Source organism: Heptranchias perlo, chromosome 20 (genome assembly GCF_035084215.1).
Source record: "Heptranchias perlo isolate sHepPer1 chromosome 20, sHepPer1.hap1, whole genome shotgun sequence".
Classification (NCBI taxonomy): domain Eukaryota; kingdom Metazoa; phylum Chordata; class Chondrichthyes; order Hexanchiformes; family Hexanchidae; genus Heptranchias; species Heptranchias perlo.
Window position 1 is genome coordinate 36294693 of NC_090344.1, and position 24090 is coordinate 36318782.

The window sequence follows — 24090 nt, forward strand, 5'->3', positions numbered from 1 at the left end:
AAATGCATCAATACTATTCACCTCAACTACTCCTTGTGGTAGTGAGTTCCACATTCTAACCACTCTTTGGGTAAAGAAGTTTCTCCTGAATTCTCGATTGGATGTATTAGTGACTATCTTATATTTCTGGCCCCTAGTTCTGGTCTCCCCCACAAGTGGAAACATCTTTTCTATGTCGACCCTATCAGACTCTTTCACAATTTTAAAGACCTCTATCAGGTCACCCCTCAGTCTTCTCTTTTCTATCTGTTCTCTGTTCAATCTTTCCTGATAGTTATAACCTCTCAGTTCTGGTATGATCCTAGTAAATCTTTTTTGTACCTTCTCCAGTGCCTCCATATGCTTTTTATAATATGGAGACCAGAAATGTTCACAGTACTCCAAGCGTGGTCTAACCAAAGCTCTATACAAGTTTAACATAACTTCTCTGCTTTTCAATTCTATCCCTCTAGAAATGAAACTCCAGTGCTTCGCTTGCTATTTTTATGCTGTTCCCCCACCTTCCCATTTATATCGCCATCATTCTGCCTGTGGCACTGTTCTCCCTGTAGCTCTGTTGGAAGCCAATTCAGGTAATGAGAAGTATTGAGGGAGGTGATATTTCCTAGACAATGGGACTGGTAAGATGGTCTTTTCCAGCCCTGTATATCCTATGTGGGATAGAGACCTGATGTTGTGTCATGTTGCCCTGCAGCTGGTACAAACCTGGGACTGATGCAGGCCATTCTGCCTCATGACACACTTTACGGCTGGCAACTCTGGTTGGACATATTCCTGCAGATCCCATCACATGACCTCCCCCCTCCAACCACCCTGCCCAGTCAAACAGCCTTTTTTTCCCACCGCCAATATTTTTATAACAATAAATAAATTTTTTAAGTGCCCCTATGATTTTTCTCCCGGGTTGCTCGTGGTAGTGTTCAGGGTTAATCTTTAATTCCTGGAGACTCCAGGACAATCCTGGAGGTTTGGCAGCCCTAACCCTCTTACGCAAATCCACGAATCCAGCTGTTTAGTAGCCCAAAACAACTGGCCCCTGATCTGATGCGCGATGCACGAAAATACGGTGCTGGGAACTCCACAGTAGGGTTGCCGACTCTGGTTGGACATATTCCAGGGGGTTTCATCACATGACCTCCCGCCACCAACCGCCCCACCAGGTCAAATAGCCTTTTCCCATCTCCAATATTTTTGTAAATAAATGAAAGTCTTCAAAGAAAATGAAAAAAAATCACACCTTTTTTTTAAGAACCTGTAATTTTTCTGCCGGAGTTGCTCGCAGCATTGTCTTGGAGATTAATCTTTCATTCCTTGAGACTCCAGGACAATCCTGGAGGATTGGCAACCCTATTTCAGAGGCTGCCTCCTTATAGCACCTACTGGGCAAAAAAAGTTCTCATCCAATTGTAAAATCACCTTTTAATTAACAGCCCATGTTCCACCTTGGATCGCTGAAACTTTTAGTTTAATTGAAAATCTTTCATGTGGAATAATTTCTGTACGTTTACATAAAGAAGTGTTATAACACCGTCATGTGCCAGCTTAGCCTAAATATGGGTTGATTTTTTTTTTAGCGACTACAATAAAAATGAGTTTTATTCTATCATAACTTGTAATGAGGAAGGATTTTCTCGACCACTGTTTGTAGCAAAACTGCAAACATAAAGAACGCATTTATGATATTGTTACAAACAAAAACCAGAACATCTTTCTTCCAATTAAATACTTTTTTCAGTGACTATTATGATTCGTTTCTTTTAAGTCAACACATTAGCTTGAGGAGCCAACGAGCTTACAGGCTTTGCTCGTTGGCTCTTTTAGGTAGGACGTTTCCGCCCATTTTTGTTTAAGAGGGCAGCCATCTTCACTAAGGAACTCTCATAAACATTCAAGAGCTAACAGGGTTGTTGTGTGTCAGGAAGGTTTCGGCACTTTCAGGTAAGTTTGTAGCAAGATTTCAACAAAAAAAAGCAGGGAAGAGGCGGCGCTGTTGCGGGATTGTTTGTTCTTCCAACTTGTTGCGCGGCGTCAGTTTCCAGTGTGTCCATGTCGATGTCAGGGTGTGTTTTTCAATTGGTGCGAGCATCGTTTTGTAGTTTCTTGGGGTTGAACAGCTGAAGTAATGTCGAGCCGAGCCTTGTGTGTTAAAAGTTGCATTCCCAACACCAACTCGCACTGAGTTGTTTGCTGAGGATGATTTGTGGCTGACTCCTCAATCACTGCAAATCCGGACCCTGTGAAAGGTACAGAGGCATCTCTTGAGCAAGTCTGCCTATTGGGGGGATTGTAAACAATTTTACAACACCAAGTTATAGTCCAGCAATTTTATTTTAAATTCACAAGCTTTCGGAGGCTACCTCCTTCCTCAGGTGAACGATGTGGAAAGAGGTAGCCGATGTGGAAAGAGGTAACCTGAGGAAGGAGGTAGCCTCCGAAAGCTTGTGAATTTAAAATAAAATTGCTGGACTATAACTTGGTGTTGTAAAATTGTTTACAATTGTCAACCCCAGTCCATCACCGGCATCTCCATATTAGGGGGATGTGCTACTTTGCTTTAGAAGTGTGCTATGGTGTGCCTCTGAGACGCTTTAAATCTAACATGTGTTTTTTTTTGTGAATGAATGAGCATTTTGGACGGTTCCCAGTTGTTGGTTTAGACTTTTTTCCGGACACCACACCTGTTGCCCAGATACTGGGTCTGAATCTCTAGTTTGAGATTCACCTATCAGGTAGTCTCTTCGTTCTTTCAAAGCAATTTTGACATACATTGTTAAATGGGGTGAAGTCTTTGTGCTGAGCTAGAACATAAGAAATAGGAGCAGGAGCAGGCCATCCATCATTCAACAAGATCCATGCCATTTTCCTGCACTATCCGCATATCCCTTGATACCCATAGTATTGCTAGAAATCTATCGGTCTCTGATTGGAATGTACTCAGTGACTGAGCCTCCACTGCCCCCTGGGGTAGAGAATTCCAAAGATTCACCACCCTCAGAAGAAATTTCTTCTCATCTCAGTCCTAAATGGCCTACCCATGAGACGGTGACCACTGGTTCTAGACTCCCCAGCTCGGGGAAACATCCTCCCTGCATCTACCCTGTTGAGCACTGTAAGAATTTTGTATGTTTCAATGAGATTACCTCTCATTCTTCTAAACTCTAGTGAATACAGGCCTAGTTTACTCAATATCTCCTTATGACAATCCTGCCATCCCAGGAATCTGTCTGGTGAACCTTTGTTGCACTCCCTCTATGGCAAGTACATCCTTTCTTAGGTAAGGAGATCAAAATTGTACACAATACTCTAGGTGTGGTCTCACCAAGGCCCTACATAATTGCAATAAGACATCTTTACTCCTGTACTCAAATCCTCTTGTAATGAAGGCCAACATACCATTTGCCTTCCTAATTGCTTGCTGCACCTTCATGTTAGCTTTCAGTGACTCAGATCAAAGGATACCCAGGTCCCTTTGAACATCAACATTTCCCAATCTGTCACCATTTTAAAAAATACTCTGCATTTCTGTTTTTCCTTCCAAAGTGGATGACTTTACATTTTTCCACATTATATTCCATCTGCTATCCTCTTTGCTTCCTCACAACTCACTTTCCACCTAGTTTTGTGTCATCAGCAAACTTGGAAATATTACATTTGGTCCCCTCATATAGATTGTGAATAGCTGGGACCCAAGCACCCCTGCGGTACCCCATTAGTCACAGTCTGCCAACCTGAAAAAGGCCTGTTTATTCCTCTTTCTGTTAACCAATTCTCAATCCATGCCAGTATATTACCCCCAATTCCATGTGCTCTAACTTTGTTCACCAACCTCCTATGTGGGACCTTATCGAAAGCCTTCTGAAAATCTAAATAGACCATGTCCAATGGTTTTCTCCTTATCTATTCTACTAGTTATGTCCTCAAAGAACTCCAATAGGTTTGTCAAACATGATTTCCCTTTCATAAATCCATGTTGACTCTGCCAAATCCTATTATTATTTTCTAAGTGTCCTGTTATTACATCCTTTAAAATAAATTCTAGCATTTTCCTGACTACTGATGTCAGGCTAACAGGTCTGTAGTTCCCTGTTTTCTCCCTCCTTTCTTAAATAGTGGGGTTAGATTTGCTACCCTCCAATCGGCAAGAACCATTCCAGAATATATAGCATTTTGGAAGATGACAACCAATGTATCCACTATCTCTATAGCCACCTCTCTCAAAACCTGGGATGTAGATCATCAGGTCCTTGGGATTTATCGACTTTCAATCCCATTAACTTCTCTAGTATTTTTTTTAACTAATACTAATTTCTTTCAGTTCCTCATTCTTGCCAGACCCTTGGTTCTCTATTTCTGGGAGGTTTTTTGTGTCTTCCATGAAGACAGACACAGTATTTTAGTTTCTCTGCCATTTCCTTATTCCCCATTATAAATGCTCCCTTCTATCTGTAAGGGACCCACATTTGCCTTCGCCAGTCTTTTCCTTTGTAAAAGCTTCTATAGGTATTTAAAAATCAGTTTTTATGATTCTTGCCAGTTTACACTCATATTTTCCCTTTCTTTATCAATTTCATAGTCCTCCTTTGAATTCTAAAATGCTCCCAATCCTCAGACTTGCTGCTTTTTCTGGCAACTTTATATGCCTCTTCCTTGATTTAATACGATCTTTAATTTCTCTTGTTAGCTACAGTTGAACCACTTTTCCTGTTGGGTTTTTGTGCCTTAAAGTAATACATATTTGTTGCAAATTATGTATTAATTCTTTAAATGCTAGCCATTGCCTGTCTACCGTCATACCTTTTTTAATGTCGTTTCCCAATCAACCACAGCCAACTTGCGTCTCATACCTTCGTAGTTTCCTTTTGTTTAGATTTAAGACCCTGGTTTCGGATTGAACTACATCACTTTCAAACTTAATGAAGAATTCATCATATTATGGTCACTCTTCCTGAAGTGCTCCTTTACAACAAGATTATTAATTAACCCTTTCTCATTGCACAATACTAGATCTAAAATAGCTTGTTCCCTAGTTGGTTCCTCAACATACTGATCTAGAAAACCATCTGGTATACATTCCAGGAATTCGTTCTCCACAGTATTAGTGCTAACTTGGTTTGCCCAATCTATATATAGATTAAAGTCCCCCATGATTACTGTATTACCCTTGTTACATACACTTCTAATTTCCTGCTTTATACCGTGCCCCTCATTACCACGACTGTTTGGCCTATAAACAACTCCCACCAATGTTTTCTGCCCCTTGCTGTTTCTTAGCTTCACCCAAACTGATTCTACATCTTGATCTTCTGAGCCAAGATCCTTTCTCACTATTGTACTGATCTCATCCTTTATCAACAGTGCTACCCCACCTCCTTTTTCCTTTTTGCCTGTCCTTCCTAAATGTTGAATATCCTTGAATATTCAGTTCCCAGCCTTGGTCACCCTGCAGCCACGTCTCCGTAATGGCAATTGGATCAGACCCATTTACTTCTATTTGTCCTGTCAATTCATCTACCTTGTTGCGAATGCTGTGTGCATTCGGATAAAGTAGTCTTGAAACAAAATATACTCCCATCAGGGGTGAGATTAATGCATTCTGATGAAAGGTCATCGACCTGAAACATTAACTCTACCTCCCCCTGTGCACAGGTGCTGCTTCATCTGCTAAGTGCTTCAGCATTTTGTTTTTATTTTGAGATTTCCAGCATCTGCAGTGTTTTGCTTTTTGTTTAATGAATTCTGAGTGTGGGGGCAGGAAAGAAAGTTTTGCATTTATATAGTGTCTTTCACGACCTTGATGTCCCAAAGCACTTTACAGCCAATGAAGTACTTTTTGAAGCGTAGTCACTGTTGTAATGCAGGAAATGCAGCAGCCCATTTATGCACAGCAAGATACCACAAAGAGCAATGTAATAATTACCAGACAATCTGGTTTAATGTTGGTTGAGGGATTAAAAATAGGCCATGAGGAAAACTCTTTGGCTTCATCCTCCTCTTGCAGCACAGACCTGTTTCATAAGCTACTTGCTGGTGGTCACTGGCTCTTCAGGTGTGGGTCTTGGGTGGTTGGCGGCATCATCGAAGCAAACTTGTTAGATTCGCTAAGGCCAGGAGGAGCCATTCTTTACTAGGTGGTCTTGACCGCTCTCGTTAAGTGAATCCAGCAAGGTTACTCTGGTGTTGCTACCGGCTCCTGGTAATCATTGGGAGCCAGAGGCACTAAACGCAGTAGAGTCCACTGCTGACCACAACCACTTGACCGTTCACACTAGGTTTGTCTCTGTCCTCGTGCAAGAATTTTCTTTCCTTTCAATGTTGCAGTGAGTCAGTGTTCACTGTGCTGTTAGTCTATTCCATATGTTAACAGTTCTCCATAAATTTTATATTTCTCAAGCTGAGGAAACTACAAACCTGTTACTTAATGTCTTATACCTGCTGATTCTATATATAGATAGTGTTCTCCAGTGCTCAGTGGGATGGGGTTCATTCTACTTGTAGATGTGACATTGTTGCTTTTGGTTTCCTTCTCACAAGTGGCTTTACAAAACCTTCTGCAGTTCCAGGCTATATATGTCTGACTCTGACATCTTTTAGTCTCCTTGATGCAAAAATAAAGTGAAACAAATAGAGGGCAAGAGTCCAAATTGTGGGAATCTGAAACAAGATCAGAAAATGCTGGAAAATACGCAGGTCAGTCAGCATCTGTGAAGTGAAAAGACAGGTTAATGTTTTAGGTATGGGCCCTTCATCAACTGAAAACTTTTTAAAAAGCATTAGTCTGATGAAGGATGTACCCAAAACTCATTAACTTGTCTTTGTTTTTCTGATGCTCATTGACCTGCCTTGTGTTTCCACCATGTTCTGTTTGTGAATCAAATAAATATTGGAGTATGTTCTCCCTCCTCCCTTTTCCTGTTTGACTGCACTGGGAATCATGTACCAGTTCAATAAGAAAGGTTTCTTTTGAACCAAGTTGTTTCGTATGCACTTCGTTCACCCAGACAGATTAGGGAGATGGTGAGACAGCACCAGCAAGAACTCTTGTCCATGGTACAAAAATGTCTTCAAAATATAATGGTGTGATTCACTGACATGCCTTTATAATCTGGTACAGTATAAGTTTATCTCTGAAACAATGCATTGTTTCTAAGTAAAAATCTCCATCCTTTTCAGCTGACTGTTCTAACATTCGAGCATCCAATTTGTGCAAATCACATTGCTGTTTCTGATCACTATGTGGGAAAAGTAGATAAAGCGTGTTGTGATAACTCAGTTCATCACCGTAAATGACTTCATAGGAGCCATCACCACTAGAACTCCCTTTAGAGTTACACAGCTCATGCTCACTCCAGACACAGCCCAAGTTCGTAAGGTAGGGTTACCAACTCTGGACATATTCCTGGAGGTTCTATCACACGACCTCTCCTCTCACCACCCAGTCAAACATTCTTTTATCTCTATCTCTAATATTTTGATAACTGATAAGTGGTCAAAGAAAATGACAAAAAATCCCTTTTTTTACTGCCTGTATGATTTTTCTCTGTGCAGGGAATGCTAGGCCTTAAGCTCTGGAATTCCCTCCCTAAACCCCTCTGCCTCTCCACCGCTCTCCTTTTAAAATGCTCCTTAAAACCTACTTCTTCGACCAAGCTTTTGGTTACCTGTCCTAATATCTCCTTATGTGGCTCAGTGTCAAATTTTGTTTAATAAATGCTCCAGTGAAGCACCTTGGGACCTTCTTACTATGTTAAAGGTGCTATTTAAATGCAAGTTGCTGTTGTGAAGTTAGGTAGGCTTAAAAAGTTCAGAGGAAATCAAACAGCTCCCCTTCCCAAACGCAAGCACTTTACAAACCAGGTTTGACACCACACTAATTCTACAAGCCATGCAGTGTCTGAGTCAGTGTGGGACTGTCTATTCCTCCAACCCCCCCCCACCCCCCCTCCTCTCTCAGCTCCTTTCTGCTCCAGACTCAAGTCTGCCTTAACTCTGGGTTTACGTTGCCAGTTAACATCAGTGTGAAGCAGGAACTGCTTTGTACTGATGGTAAACCTGCAGGGCAAATGCATCGATGGTGTACAGCGATTCATGGTTGCAAAGAAAAATGTGAACTCAGCTGCAACAGGCAAACTGGAGGCGTTTATAATCTAACAAACTTAAACTGTGTTGCAAACAGTTCAGGAATGTGTTCACGCACTCTCTTGTGGTTTTGTCTGTTCTCTATTATCTGAAACCCGTACTTAAACATGCCAAAGAAAATCCAATTATGTTATAATTTTCCCTCCTATCTTTTTTCTATCCATTATCTCCCTCCCTGAAGGTGTTTTATCCTTGTTGGTCTGCAGTCGTACAGGGACCCTTCACCCTGGTTAAGTGGTTACTTTCCCTGATAGGAGGTTAGACATTAAGTGTTAGCAGACTGTGGAAGTTGGAATCAGTTGTGTTGCTGTTCTGTGCACCCTGTCCAATTTCATGCTACGGTGTGTGTATATATGCATGAGATAATAAAACAGCCCAGCTGGAATCCCTGGCCCGATGGTACCCTCTGACTGTTAAATACTCTCCAAAGGACATCAGAATTCAATACCGGAGACTGGTTGGTTAACAAACATGTATTTCGTCCTTGAGGGATGGTGAATTAATGTCTTTTTTTTAATTGAAAAGCTTGTTGATGTTCACTAGGTTCTCGGCTTAAAAACAGCCATTTGAGTGATTTGCCAAATGGCACTCAGTACCCATGGTACTGAACTGGAGCATGAGTCAATACTGCACCAGAGGAGGGGGAGAAAACTGGAGATAAATGGCAGTTCAACTGTGGGGACATCACCACTCACCTCGCTCTTTTTATCTATATAGATATAGAGCAGGCAATCGGGGGCAAAATATTTCCTTGTTATTTTCCCCTTCTTTTACCCGGGGGCAATGAGGCCAATTGTCATGCACCATGATGACAGAACTAATTCAGCACATTCTGGTGAACAGCCTTGGGACCTTCCTCAACTGTGTGGCTTGGCTGCTTACTGTGGTAACAAGCTGAGCCATCATTGTGTGGTGGGGGAGAAATAGGGGCTGACTTTATTTCTGTATAGAAGTAAGATTTAAGTGGAAAGCATCGATGTAGCAGTTGAAACAATTTTGACACTTTGAAACCTGGTCTTGCATGGTTTTATGTTGGGTCTTAACAAGTGCCCTTGCCCATTTGTGAATTCATGATCTTTCTCCCCCTCAGGTGATAGTGTCTGATACTGTCACCACACATACTCCAGTCGTCTTCTCCATATATATAAGACAGGACATTACAAGCCCCAGCCTTTTTTGAAGCTATAGTAGTGCCCTGAGCTCTGAAGTGAAGTGGCGGCAATGCATGGCCCAAGGGGAAAAAAAATCTGCTTGAAACATTTTTTTATGCCGAGAAAGGTCTGAGTCGGTGCAGGACAAATTTGAGAAGGTGAGGTAAACTAAGTAGTGGTTAGTTGATGGGTTTTAAGAGTCTGTGGAATGCAAGAGGGAGAGATGACCAAGTTCCCTATTTTGTGGCCCCACATAAATGTAGGTTATTTAAAACTAATTCTTACTAAAGTATTAGCTTGTGAAACAGGATGTGGATTGGCTTTTAATGACCTTTTGCTCACTTTATTTTCTGTGTCGAAGACCAGTTAACCACTACACAGGTGCTAAGCACCCCCTGGTAGCTCACCCATATGATCTATGAATGAAGACTTGCATTTATATAGCTCCTTTCACAACTTCAGGACGTCCCAAAGCACTTTACAGCTGATTAAGTACTCTTCAAGAGTAGTCACTTGTAGGAAATGCAGCAGACAATTTGCACAGGTTAGTCGACTGCTTTGTGGGAGAGGGAGGGAGAAGCTTGGAAGTATCACCATTACACATGATCCGATCCTGACCAGACGCCTGCACATATTCCAGCAGGAGTCACTGAACGGCTATCAGAAGTAGGACCCCAGGCCAATTTCTTCCCCCTCATCGGGGACTGAGGTGAACTACAGGACCCTAGCCACTGATCGGACGCAGAGCAGCCAACTCATATAGCTGGAAGCTCAGTTCTTGCTGGTCCATGTGGCTCAGCTAGATAATTACCTTCGCCCCTTACTTTGAGATAGCTAGCTCTCTTTTGACAGCATCTCTGTCAAGCAACCCAAGATGTTGAGTAATTGACAGGGCTGAAAATCCAGTCTTGTGTCTGGAATTGCAGGGCTATGGGGAAAGAGTGGGAGGAGGGGAGTCATACTAATTGGATACTCTTTCAAAGAGCCGGCCTGAGCAGGATGGGCCTAACAGCCCCCTGTATGATTCTATGAATTCTACTGCCATGCAACAGATTGCTATTGCTGGACACAGCAGCCTATGTTGCTACCTCAACCTGACATTTGGTGTATTTACATTACATACCTGCTTCAAGGACTGGTGTTGTAATATTGCCTTAGGATCCATGTTAGATTAAAATCACCGGGATAATTTTGTGGTGTGGATTCCACAGTGCCGAGGCGGCACGAAAACATTTTTTAAAGTTCTGAACCATGACTTTGTTTTTGGTCTTTGAACCTCTCCCAGTGGCTGCAGGTAGATCTGTAGTGGTCAGCAAGTGAAAGTATGTTCTTGACCTCTGCATTCAGCCAGGAGATGACTGTTTCTCCTTTTTGGTAGCACTGTTTAAGCAGCTTCTGATGTTCCTAGCTCCCATAGTGCAAGTCTCACACAGGTAAGAGCAAACGAAGATAAAATTTACTTGGGTTTTTTAAAAAGACAAGTGTGGGTCTACCAGCGGCTGATACACACACTGTTCTGACTGTAGCAGAACTTTCGCTGGCAGCGACATCACTACATATCGACTTGATGCCAACATGCGCATTGGGGATTGCGCAGGATTAAATTACTAGCCCCCTGAATCCAGCCCATCTGTCAGCCATGGCTCACCAGGTAGCACTCTCTCTCCGGAGTCAGAAGGTTGTGGGTTCAAGTCCCACTCCAGGGCCTTGAGCACATAATTCAGACTGACACTCCAGCGCAGTACTGCGGGAGTGCTGCACTGTCAGAGATGCCATCTTTCGGATGAGACGTTAACCCAAGGTCCAGTCTACCCTCGGGTGGATGTTAAACTTCCCATGGCATTATTCAAACAAGAGCAGGGGTGTTTTATCCAGTTTCCTGGCCAACATTTATCCTTCGACCAATATCACTTTACAAAAAAACAGTAACTGCTTTGATCATTCATCTCATTGCTGTTTGTGGGACCTTGCTTTGCACAGTTTGACGTCACGTTTCCCTATGTTCCAACAGTGACTAAACTTAATTTAAAAAAAAAAAGGACTTCGTTGGCTGTAAAGCGCTTTGGGGCTTCTTGAGATTGTGAAAGGTGCTATATAAATGCAAGTTCTTTCTTTCTGATCTAACCAGTTGGTAAACCTTCACAATTTAGCCCATTGTTGATCAGGTATTTCAAGGATGTGACGTGCTGGTGTGGTGTTGAGTTCCACTGGGGGTGGTGGTCCTTTCCGGGGGCATCATTATCGATCACAACCACAGCAAGAATAAGCTTGTAGAACAATTCTCTAAGCCGGTAATGTTTGGTGTTGTGCAATAAATCACTTTGAGAATGAAATCTCTCCCTTTTTAAAGAGGTGGAAGAATCCCAATTATTCTCGTCACTTTTTAAGAAAAAATTGTTCTTGGGACATGGGTGACATTGGCAAGGCTGTCAATTATTGCTCATCCTGAGTTGCCCTGAGAAACTGGTGGTAGGTCTTCATGTAGCAATTGTTTACTCATCATGCCACTCAGTTGTGAAAGTGTATGATTTGAGTCATATGTAGGCAGACTGAGTAAGGGTGGCAGGTTCCCTTCCCTCAGATACATCATGAGACATATTAGAGACTAGAGAAGCTGGGATTGTTCTTTGTAAAGCGTAGAAGGTTAAGGGGAAATTCAAGAGGCGTTCATAGTCACGAAAGGTTTTGATGGAGTAAATAAGCAGAGTAACCATAGGACACACATTTAAGCTAATTGGCAAAAGAACCAGAGGGGAGATGACTAGAAATGTTTTTACGCAGTGAGTTGTTACGATCTGGAATACACTACCCGAAAGGGTGGTGGAAGCAAATTCAATAATAATTTTCAAAAGGGAATTGGATAAATACTTGAAGGGGAAAAATTTGCAGGGCTAAGGGGAAAGGGCAGGGGAGTGGGACTAATTGGATAGCTCTGTCAAAGATCCCCTCAGACACAACACATGAGCTGAATGGCCTCCTGTACTGTAAGAATCTGATTCTACTGAGCCAGCTTGATTTTTAAAACAATACCTTTTTTGTGTTGTCAGCCCACAAATTAACAGATTTACTGAATTCAATTTCATAACTATGCCACGGTGGGATTTCAACTTGTGAACTCTGGATTGCATTATGACCACTACACTACCGCACCCAAAGTAATGCTAGTGAGATTGCAGGCCAAAGAGCTTTAAACACGTGCTATTTCTGTTGGGGCCCCAACTGGTTGAGGTGACTGGCACACAGTTTGAAATATTTTCTAAACTGTAGATGGATGCTGGAAGCCTACAGCCTTAAGCAGCCACTTTCTGGCTGCAATGGTCATGGCGACTCTATTAAGGAATAGGGGAATGCATTGCATGAAGCAGGATCATTACCACTACAACACATCAGAAAGCACAGGTGGACACAGCAACTTGTGCTTAAATAGAAGCCCCTCATGGGAGAACATCTCGGTGCATTTTAAAAGCAGCTGAGTAGAAGTTATTAAAATGGATGCTGTGTGACCGGGGATGCTGATTAACAGTGACTAGGTCAAATTCTGCTCTTATTATGCAGCGTTATTGGATTGTCACTGGTGTCCAGAGGATCATATTGTGCAATTCCATCCTAAATCGGTAGCCTTGGTTATGACTTTTCTAACTGTTAAACATTTATAAAGTTAATTGGCCATTCCTACATCTCAATAGTCTCAACAGATTTTTTTTTTTTGTAATGCAGCTCGTCTCCGTGCAGTAAACTTCACCAGCCTTTTTGTTTTCTTCTCCCCCCAGCAGGTAGTTCTTCTCCAGGGACAAGTATTCAGTCGTTCTGTTACCATGGCAGCCGTAAGTACTCTGAAGTTGACCCCCCATCTTTCCAGGTCCGCGGTCTGCTTGTTAAAGAGAGAACGTAGGACTTAACGGGTATTGACTGGGGATCGATAAAGATGTCAAGGGTTTCATTGACTTGATTTCTTCCTGGTTAAACTGTAATCACTTGTTGTAAAATGTTATCAGCGGAAAAATCCATTGATCAAACACTGTACCAATTGGTGAACCGCTCCAGCTCTTGTGCTGATGTTGACTGTTACTGATGAAGCACACATCTGAATGTTCAGGAAAGTAGATCACTGACCCACAACTGTATGAGTAACGGATGCTAAAGGTTTGCATGTTGGGGCATTAAAGCTTAACCACACTTTTTTAGAGGGGATTATTGCAGTAATAAACCCTCAAGGATTTCCACATTTTAAAAAAAAACACACTCTCTTTGACTGGCTTAATTATTATTTGCGCTGTAAAGTTTGCTCTTCCGATCGCTCCACAGCTAAGGAGTACTGCAGTCCAGTGGCTGTCAGTTTGCCTCGTGCTGCTTAAAGTTGCATTTACATTGCAAGTGGTGAAGACTGAGTGGAATGGGCCTGTATTCCCTGGAGTTTAGATGAATGAGGTGATCTCATTGAAACGTATAAGATTCTGAGGGCTTGACAGGTGTTGAGGCTGTTTTCCCCTGGCTGGAGTGTCTAGAACTAGAGGTCATAGTCTCAAGATAAGGAGTCAGCCATTTAGGACTGAGATGAGGAAAAATCTCTTTACTGAGGGTTGTGAATCTTTGGAATTCTCTACCCAAGAGGGCTGTGGATACTCAGTCGTTGAGTATATTCAAGGCTGGGATTGATAGATATTTGGACTCTAGAGGAATCAAGGGATTTGGGGATCGGACAGGAAAGTGAAGTTGAGGTTGAAGATCGGCCATGATCTTCTTGAATGGTAGAGCAGGCTCGAGGGGTGGTATGGCCTACTCCTGCTTCTATTTCTTATGTTCTTATGCAAGCTTTGTATCTGTGCAGCGCCATTTGAGGCAAGCCAGAACTGACTCTGGAGCAACTAGGAGTCAGACTCTCTGAAGTGAGGTCGTCTTGCACAACTTGGCATTGGCATCGCATGCAGTGTAAACCCAGTGTAATGTCAGATCTAATTTACAAAGTGCTTGGTGGGGCAGGGGGTGTCAGTTGTATCTACTGGGCACTTTTTAAACTGGCTTGACCTCAATTTACTTTGTTAGCGAGCAGACATTCCCCCACTCCATACTTGCTAAATCTTTCAGTTTCTAACTGTTGGATGAGAGCTCCTCCCAGCCATGTATCCAGGCCTGGGTGGAGATCTCCCTCACAGTTAAAGCTGCAGCCAGGCAGCAGCGATGCAATATCAACAAAAAGAAAGAACTTGTGATAATATCACGCCGTTTACAAACTCAGGATGTCCCAAAGCGCTTTACAGCCAATGAAGTACTTTTGAAGTGTAGTCACTGTTGTAATGTAGGAAATGCAGCAGCCAGTTTGCACACGGCAAGATCCCACAAAGAGCAATGAAATAAATGACCAGATAATCTGATGTTGGTTGAGGGATAAATATTAACCAGGACACCGGGGAGAACTCTCCTGATCATCGTCACACAATGCCGTGGGATTTTTATGCCCATCTGAGAGGGCAGATGGACTTGGTTTAAAGTCTCATCCAAAAGACAGCAGCTCAGACAGTGTAGCACTCCCTCAGTCCTGCACTGAGTGTCATCCTGGATTATGTGCTCAAGTTTCTGGAGTGGGACTTGAACCCACACTCTTTTAAGGTGAGAGTGCCACCCAATGAGCCACTGCTGACACAATATGTAACCGGGTTCTGCCCAGCTGGAACCCCAATAAGTGCACCCTAAGTGCCACAGAACAAGCACTTAATGGATGCACAGGAAAGGATGAGGCACAGAAGTGTGATGGGTGGGAGGCCATTCGGCCCATTGTACCTGTGTCCGCTCTTTAAAAATGCTATCCACTTAGTCCCATTCCCATGCTCGTGTAGGTGAAAGTGCTAACCAGTAACTGCTGGTCCTTCACCTAGAAAACAAGTTGGGGAAACTATTTTCACCTTCATTCAGGCACAATATAATCTAGAATATCCTGGGAATAGTTTGGGCTTTTTTAGAAAATGATGGGGAACTCGGTGCACTGGGTTAGATACAACCCTTTCATTTCTGGGAGGTGGGTTCAAATCCAGCCCAGAATAATGGGATGGAAAATCTCTGCCTGCTGTGCGTTTAAGGGTGCTTTGTGAACTGAGCTTGGCCAGACTCAATTCAGTTCCTAGTGGGCATAAGCCTATGGCATAAAACTGTCCCTAAACCAGCACCAATTGGTACTTCTCCCTCCGAGAAACCACAGGATGACTCGTCTGGGGAGCTTTACCCTGCTGTGCTATACTTAACCTCTGAGTGCTTGATGCTGACACTATGCCTGAAATGGAAAGCGTTCTATTCCCCAGTAAAACAGCCTTTCCTTCAAAAGAGAAAAGGCAGGCAAAATGATTTGGTTTTATCTACTTTTGATCTATTAGAGGTTACAACATGGAAACAGGCCATTTGGCCCATCCAGTCTGTCAGCATTTACTCCACGTGAGCAAATAGGCCTAATCACATTTACCCAGTCTCTTCCCATATCCCTGCATTTTTTCTTCTTCATCTTCATCTACCTATCTAATCTTGAATGTTGCCATAGTTTCTGCCTCAACCACTAACCCTGGAAGTGAATTCCACAGCCTCTCTGGGTGAAGAAGTTCCTCTTGCTTTGTTCTAATCTCTTGCATTTAATCTTGTATCTATGGCCTGTATTTCTAGACCCCTCAACTACTAGAAACAGTCTCCTTCTATGTACCCTGTCCCATCCATTCATAATTTTATGATCTAACTTTCAGTTGCAACTAGTGCTGTTAAAACACATCAATCCTGACACACTGACACTTTTCAACTATTACCTGCTTGACCTCTACTACATTGAACCTAGTTGCAATCAGCATTTTAATCTTAAACCTCTGAATACATAAAGCAAACTAGGAAGAGTTTTTTGTTTAATTGGCCTTTTAATCTAGGAAGCCCCAAACACTCAGCATCTCGTGTGCGCGAGCAGTGCGGAAACTATGATTTAGCTGGAAACTGGTGAAGTTGAGGCAACAGAGCTTTCCGATGGCTACCAGTTAACTGATTCCAACCCTGTATGTGCTCACTTTTTTTTGAAAAGTGAATGTGATGTGGATTGAATTTGAGAAACTTTCTCTAATATAGGGATGTGATTGAGTGTAGTACAATTTTCAATTCCACCAGCTGAATGAAATGCACATCTCGGTCCAATCTTTTTCCATCATCCCCCTTTACACCTTTCCCGTCTCTTGAAAGGGAGGATTTGGTTCCATGGATGCTTGTATCTGTCTCCCCATTGGGGATGATTAGACTGCACTGTAGCCTACGACCTGTTGTTTAATACCTGTTACAAAATAAACACTGCTTTACACTCAGAACATACCTGAACAAAAATGGATTGACAGAATGGAAACTTGAATGTGAAGTCAGGTAGCTGCTATCTTGACTTTATTTGAAAACCTCGGTCTGATGAGAGAGGTACTAACTTCTGAGCAATGTTAGAGGATATGCATGAAGTGACTCGTTCAGAGTTTCCTCCTGAGGAATGGGCAGTTGTTCATGAAGATTGAGGAACAGAACCATAGGTGTTTACAGTACAGAAGGAGGCCATTTGCCTCTGTCTGTGCTGGCTCTTTGCTAGGGATAGAAGAAAGACAGACTTTCATTTATATAGCACCTTTCAGGACATCCCAAAGGACTTCACAGCTGGTGAAGTTCTTTTTGAAGTGCAGTCACTGTTGTAACATGAGAAATGGGGCAGCCAATATGCACACAGCAAGCTCCCACAAACAGCAATGTGATAATGACCAGATAATCTGTGTTCGGTGTTGGTTGAAGAGGAATCTGTGACTGTGTACATGCACTCTGCTTCTCCTGAAGAAGCAACACAGTGTATTGGAAAACGAACAGTGTCATCCATTTTCCAACTGCAAAGAGGAAAAACTTGCTCAAACCTTTTTCGGAAACCAGGATTGGATTTTGAACCCACCCGGGAGTTGAGGTGGACTTGGATTTCTGCTGCAGTTGTCAGTAACAAAGGTTTTTGTTACTGAGAATTTCCTGCTTGAAACTCAAATTCCAGACAACACAGCTTTTAGTGTTGCGAATAATTCGAGACTTCCCAGTGTAAATGGCGCCAAACACAAGTTTGATCTTTGCCTCTCCCTTTTGATTGTGCAGATTCAGCAGTATTTTCTGTGCTGTGTGGCTTATTTATGAGGGGAACAGTTAGCTGGTATGCTCTTCCCCACTTTACAACTGTGAGTTTGCATGAAGGAGTTGGTGGGCAATTTTATAGCACTCCCAGTATTCACAAGCCTTTCCACCATCTACAAGTCAAGAGTGTGATGGAATACACTCCACTTGCCTGGATGAGTGCAGCTCCAACAACACTCAAGAAGCTCGACACCATCCAGGACAAAGCAGCCCGCTTGATTGGCACCCCATCCACCATCCTAAACATTCACTTCCTCTATCGCAGGCATACTGTGGCTGCAGTGTGTACCATCTACAGCAACTCGCCAAGGCTTCTTCGACAGCACCTCCCAAACCCACGACCTCTACCACCTAGAAGGACAAGAGCAGCAGGCACATGGGAACACCACCACCTGCACGTTCCCCTCCAAGTCACACACCATCCCAACTTGGAAATATATCGCCGTTCCTTCGTCTCTGGGTCAAAATCCTGGAATTCCCTTGCTAACAGCACTGGGAGAACCTTCACCACACTAATTGCAGCGGCTCACCACCACCTTCTCAAGGGCAATTAGGGATGGGCAATAAATGCCGGCCTTACCAGCGACGCCCACATCCCATGAACGAATTAAGAAAAAAAAAAAATATTTTCTTTATTGTTTGGCAGTAAAAAGCTTTACTCCTCAGAAGCTCGATGGGAAAAAATAAGATTTGCAGCTGACTTTCTAGTGCTAGTTGCCAAGTGCACGTTTGTGTTGGTAACTTGATACTTGCCTGACTCATTGGTGCAGTGTCTGATTGTGGATTCTTTGACGTGGATTGAATTTCTCTTCCTGCCGGTATATTTCTGCCCATCTTGGGTAGACGGGATCTGGGATTAATTTTATTCCCGATTGGCTTGGTGTAGAGGGGGATAGGAGCTGGTGACGTGAGCTCTGAGCATGTGACTGTCTGCCTTTCAGCTAATTGTCATCTCATGCTAAGCTGCAGCACTCGGTGATTGCAACAAACACACATGATTTTATAATGCTTTTATAGTTAGACAGAGAATCACATTCAGCTAATAGGCAGCTGTAATTGGAAGCCATTCTCTGTTCCTCACTTTTTTAAAGCAGCCCAGAATGAATGCACAGATCTGGCATTGAGTTTGGACAAAAGCAGGTAGGTGGGTGGGAGGATTATGCAGCACTTTACACTCCCAAGTTGAGGGTAAGGTCAGTGGCTTAAGGAGCTTTGGTGTGCTGAAATGCCTTACACATTTTATTATTGTTCCAAATGAAAGAGGACACAATCGTCAATCAGTAGTGTAATGATTCTCTACTCCATTTGTTCTCTTCCTTAAAACAAAAATTGTAAAAATTCACAAGGGCAGTGCATATGATGCCTGCTGCAGGCTTGACATTTGCAAGTAACTGATATTGTTGTAATTATGGGGTTCTTCATCCTGGAACCAGGCCCCTAAAAAGTCACATGCCTGCATTCACATCACATGCACAAAACATCAAGTGCCTCACATGGTCGATTTACTTTTTGAGGAGTGGTTGTTACGCAAGCAAACCCAGCAGCTGTTGTGCCCAGCAACAAGATGAATGACTTGTCATCTATTTTTGGCACTGTTGGTTAAGGGAGGAATGCTGGCCAGGATACCAAGGGAACTCCTTACTCTTAGAGTGCCATGAAATCATTTTACATTCCCTTGGAACAGGCAGACTGGGCCTCAGTTAACATTTCTCACAGGTTTTCAGCCTCCAGGAACACAGCTGTCCCACAGCACTTCACTGGATTCCAGCCATCAACTTAAATGTTGCGCTCAGTTCCTGGTGCAGGAGGTGAACCCACAACTGACTCACCGGTGCTACCAACTGAGCCAATGGGGGGGGAAAAATTTGATGGGGAGCCATTTTTGGACACGCGTAGCACAATGAGCAAGTACCCTGCGCAGGGAGGACGCAAGTTTGGACCCACCGGGGCACTTGGCTGCAATCAGCGTTCCATTCCAGGCCTTGCATATGGAATCAATGCAATTCGCACCACCAGAGGAGCTCGATCTCCTTCAAGGGAGGATATTTCTTAGAAATCTCTTAAAGGTAGCTGGTACCTGTTGTTTGCTGAACATAAGTCTACTATCTGAATGGAGATCAGACATTGCACACGTAAAACACAGATGCAGGTCCCATCCCTATGGTTATTCAATGTTAAAACATTGAATAAAGGTTGTACACCACTAAATCCCACATCCTCCAATCTGCACGCCAGACCTCACCAATCTGCTGATCTGAGTTGGTACCAGGCCTGTGAGTGCATGCACCAAGGTACTTTGCTGATGCACTAAAGACCTTGGGTGCAAGAGGTGGACAGAAGGAGGGACATCCTATATCCGCGGTGGGGGGGGCGCATATACTCAAGGCAGTGAGAGGTAGCGGGGGACGAAGTCAATGCCAGGCGCACAGCATCTTGAACATCGATGCAGTGCAGGAAGATGTTCAATGGTTTGACATGAGTGGTGAAGGTGAGTGAGGTCAAGTGGCATCTCCTACCAACTACACCATGCACTACAGCCCATCCCCCGCATACCAATAAACTTTTTCCATCAGTACTCAACTTTTCCAACTAGGTGCTTCCTCACCCTTACACATTACCACTGTTTCAATCTGCCCACCCACAACTCCCAGGCCCCACACACTGGCAACTATTCAACCATGACAGGCACATCACCCAGACACACATCCTGCTTTCTTGCAGGAGAAGGTGGCACATATCAAGTGGCCATGGCATTTAGCCCCTCGAACCTGTTCCACCATTCAATGAGATCATGGTGGACATGTGACCTAACTCCATATACCCGCCTTAGCCCCATATCCCTTAATACCTTGGTTCACAAAAATCTATCAATCTCAGATTTAACTTTCACAAGTGAGCTAGCATCAATTGCTGTCTGCAGAAGAGCAATCCAAACTTCTCTCACCCTTTGCGTGTAGAAGCATGTTCTAACTTCACTCTTGCACGTCCTGGCTCTAAATGTTGGGCTATGTCCCCGTGTTGTAGTAGTCAAGTATAGGAGACCTCCCAGAACAGTTACAAATGTCTCAGCAGCCAGAAGCAATAATCCAGCCACTAACCTATAAATCCTGCATGGTCCCTTTTTTTAAATAGCCAGTGGGGGGGGGTCTTCCAGGCACTCGAAGACATTTTCAGGTGGTTGGGGTTAAGACGTTGAGTTGAGCGTTAAGTCCCAAAATGGTGTATATCACTGAAATCAGCGTTGCGCACTGAAGCCATTTTCTCCTGACTTTACATGATTTCAGCGTGCGTTATCTGTGCTAACTCCTATACCAAGATGGTGACTGGCGCACGTCACGCTGGAAACATGCATGTGCATCCAAGACTCTATCTTGGATGTCGGAGAGGCCGTGTAGCGCCAAAACGGGCTCTACACGGCCCAATTCAGCGCCCAATGTTTCCACTAGTAAAGTTTCTATTCCACTGGAATGGTACTAGGGATGAGGGGTTTTAGTAATGTGGAGAGACTAGTGAATCTGGGATTGTCCTCCTTTTATAGCAGAGAAGGTTAAAGGGAGATTTAATAGATGTTCAAAATTTTAAGTGATTTTGAAAGAGTAAATGGGGAGAAACTGCTTCAACTGACAGGAGGGTCAGTAACCAGGGGACACAGTTTTAAAATAATTGCCAAAAAAGCCTGGGGTGAGATGAGGACAGTTTTTTTTTAAACTGAGTTGTAATGATCTGGAATGCACTGCCTGACTGTTGGAAGCAGATTCAATAATAACTTAAAGGGAATTTTTAAAAAATTCATTCATGGGATATGGGCGTCACTGGCAAGGCAGTATTTATTACTCATCCCTAATTGCCCTTGAGAAGGTGGTGGTGAACCGCTGCAGTCCGTGTGGTGAAGGTTCTCCCACAGTGCTCTGAGGAAGGGAGTTCCAGGATTTTGACCCAGCAACTATGAAGGAACGGCGATATATTTCCAAGTCGGGATGGTGTGTGACTTGGAGGGGAACGTGCAGGTGGTGTTGTTCCCATGTGCTTGCTGCCCTTGTCCTTCTAGGTGGTAGAGGTCACAGGTTTGGGGGGTGCTGTCGAAGAAGCCTTGGCGAGTTGCTGCAGTGCATCCGGTGAATGGTACACACTGCAGTCATGGTGCGCCGGTGGTGAAGGGAGCGAATGTTTAGGGTGGTGGATGGGGTGCCAATCAAGCAGGCTGCTTTGTCCTGGATGGTGTTGAGCCTCCTGAGGGTTGTTGGAGCTGCACTCATCCAGGCAAGTGGAGGGTATTCCATCACACTCCTGACCTGTGCCTCTACTTAAAAAGGAAAAATTTGCAGAGCTGTGGGGAGAGCAGGAGAGTGGTAACTGGTAACTGGCACAGGCACGATGGTCTAAATGGTCTCCTGTGCTGTATGATTTGATGATTAATGTAGAAAGCACCTCCTCAGTACAAATGTGTTGATTTAAACTGGGTAACTGGTTAAACCTGTTACTACACCTGGTTCTGATGGGTTAAACACTTCCTTTACTGAAATTATACACGTGCCATTTCTTATCACTTACTGTGCTGCCGATAAGTTATCTTACTATCCAGGCTGTTAACTACTTGTCAAGCAGTAATGAATTTTCTTCATTATAATAAGGGTTTGTTAGAGTCTCAGCAACAGCACCTTTCACAACTCAGGACATCCCAAAGTGCTTTACAGCCAACAAAGTATTTTGAAATGTAGTCACTGTTGTAATGTAGGAAACGTGGCAGCCAATTTGCACACAGCAAGGTCCCACAAACATGACCAGATAATCTGTTTTAGTAATGTTGGAGAATTCCCCTGTTCTTCAAAATAGTGCCATGGCATCAATTTTCCAGCATCAGCTTTTGAGCTGACTTTTTTTGAAAATTATGGTTGGCCCAAGGAGACTGGAATCTTCGAACGTTGTATCTGAGTCAGAAGGCTGAGAGCGCAAAGACTTGAGCACATAATAGAGACTGAGACTCCAGTGCACTACTGAGGGAGTGCTGCACTGTCTGAGGTGCCATCTTTCGGATGAGATGTTAAGCCTGTTCAGATGGACGTTAAAGACACCATGGCATTATTTGAAGAACTGGGGAGTTCTTCCGGCATCCTAATGTATGTTCATCTCTCAACCAACACCACCATTATTGATTATTTAACTTTTTTTTTCTGTTTGTGGAACCTTGCTGTGCAATAATTGGTTGCCTCATTTATGTACAACAGCAATACTGACTACATTTCAAAAGTGCACTCGACTTGGCTGTGAAGTGTCTTGGGATGTCCTGAGGATGTGGAAGATTTGTTTTTTTTACTTGGGGTCAGGGTGACAGGTGGCACTTTTTTCCCCCAACCCCTGTGACCACTTCTCCCTCTCTTTCCCTGCCCCCTCTGGCGTCTTCTCCCTCCCCTTTCCTCCTTCCTCCTCTTCCCACCCCCCCCCCCTCTGTGGCCTCTTCTCCCTCCCCCTTTAATGCATTTAAGGGGCAGCTCGATAAAGGAGAAAGGATATGGTGGGAGGAGGCTCGTGTGGAGCATAGACCTGTTGCGTCAAATTGCCTGTTTGTGTGCTGTACATTCTATGTAAAAGTGTCTCTTCAATGTCACCAACTCCAGACTGCACTAAATTGCATTACAACTGCAGTCTAGGGCAAACAATGTGCCAGGTCCTCATCCTTTTATAACTTAATGTTTTCTTTTAGCAAAGCTCAGTGTAGAGTGGATGCATGCTGCTTCCCCCATCTGCTCCTGTTGCCCCGCTTGCCATTTGAAACTGTAGGAACCAGAGTTGTACATTACAACCCATCTGTACTTGATCCCATTTCCCAAGTAGCGCATGGCACATTGACAGAGGTGATGGGCTCACTCTTGCATCCACAGCTTTACCAGACACCGAAAAGAGACTGGCTGACTAAAGAAAGACTTGCATTTATATCGTGCCTCTCTCTGCCTCAGGATGTCCCAAAGGCTTTACAGCCAATGAACTACTTTTCAACTGTGGTCACTGTTGTAATGTAGGAAACGTGGCAGCTAATTTGCACACAGGAAGGGCCCCACAAACAGCAATGTGATAATGACCAGATAATCCTTGATGTTGGCTGAGGGATAAATATTGCCCAGGACACCAGGGAGAACGCCGCTACTCTTAAAAATAGTGCCACGGGATCTTTTGCGTCGACCCGAGAGAGAAGACGGGGCTTTGGTTTAACTTCTCGCCTGTAAGAAGATGCCTCAAACAATACAGCACTCCCTCAGTACTGCACTGAAGTGTCACCTTGGATTATAACATTCATGTTTTATTTCTTGCACGCAGAAAGGGTCACGTGTGATACTGGACAACTTGACTCACTTGATTGTTTTAATTTGAGAAACGAATGTTGAGGCCCTTGGGGGCAGGGCACAAACAAGGTAAACAAGAGTTGGAAAGAAGACTAGGTACTTCAGAAAGTAGTTACAGGTGACTCATTGGTTGAAAGCCCATAAATTTCAGGAGGAAGGAATTTTTTTTAAATTACCTTGACTGGGTATTTTTCTTTTGACAGGTTGGACAACGAGGCACAGTCAGAGAATTCTCTGGATTCAATTCCCAGGAAGATGCTGCCAAACTAAGAAAGGCGATGAAGGGATTTGGTACGTAGGACAGC

General features: G+C 43.5%; 1 protein-coding gene and 1 long non-coding RNA gene across 5 annotated transcripts in view; one reads left to right on the forward strand and one right to left on the reverse strand.

The window, feature by feature from the left end:
* The window catches only part of LOC137335700 (uncharacterized), a 200195-nt gene that overhangs the window by 136727 nt on the left and 39378 nt on the right, over positions 1–24090 (reverse strand). The window contains exon 3 of one of the 3 annotated variants that reach the window (XR_010966478.1): positions 1543–2234. The exons of the other annotated variants lie outside the window; for them this stretch is intronic. This is a non-coding gene — a long non-coding RNA (uncharacterized lncRNA). Of the gene's footprint in view, positions 1–1542; positions 2235–24090 lie in introns of those variants that run through there. 3 annotated transcript variants of the gene reach the window in all.
* Positions 1830–24090, forward strand: part of LOC137335698 (annexin A4-like) — a 58136-nt gene continuing 35875 nt past the window's right edge. The window contains exons 1-3 of one of the 2 annotated variants that reach the window (XM_068001000.1): positions 1830–1938; positions 13058–13111; positions 23989–24076. In XM_068001000.1, the coding sequence (XP_067857101.1) occupies positions 13103–13111; positions 23989–24076 (97 nt within the window). In that variant the 5' untranslated portion in view covers positions 1830–1938; positions 13058–13102. The remainder of the gene's footprint in view (positions 1939–13057; positions 13112–23988; positions 24077–24090) is intronic. The other variant, XM_068001001.1, reaches the window with a different exon arrangement.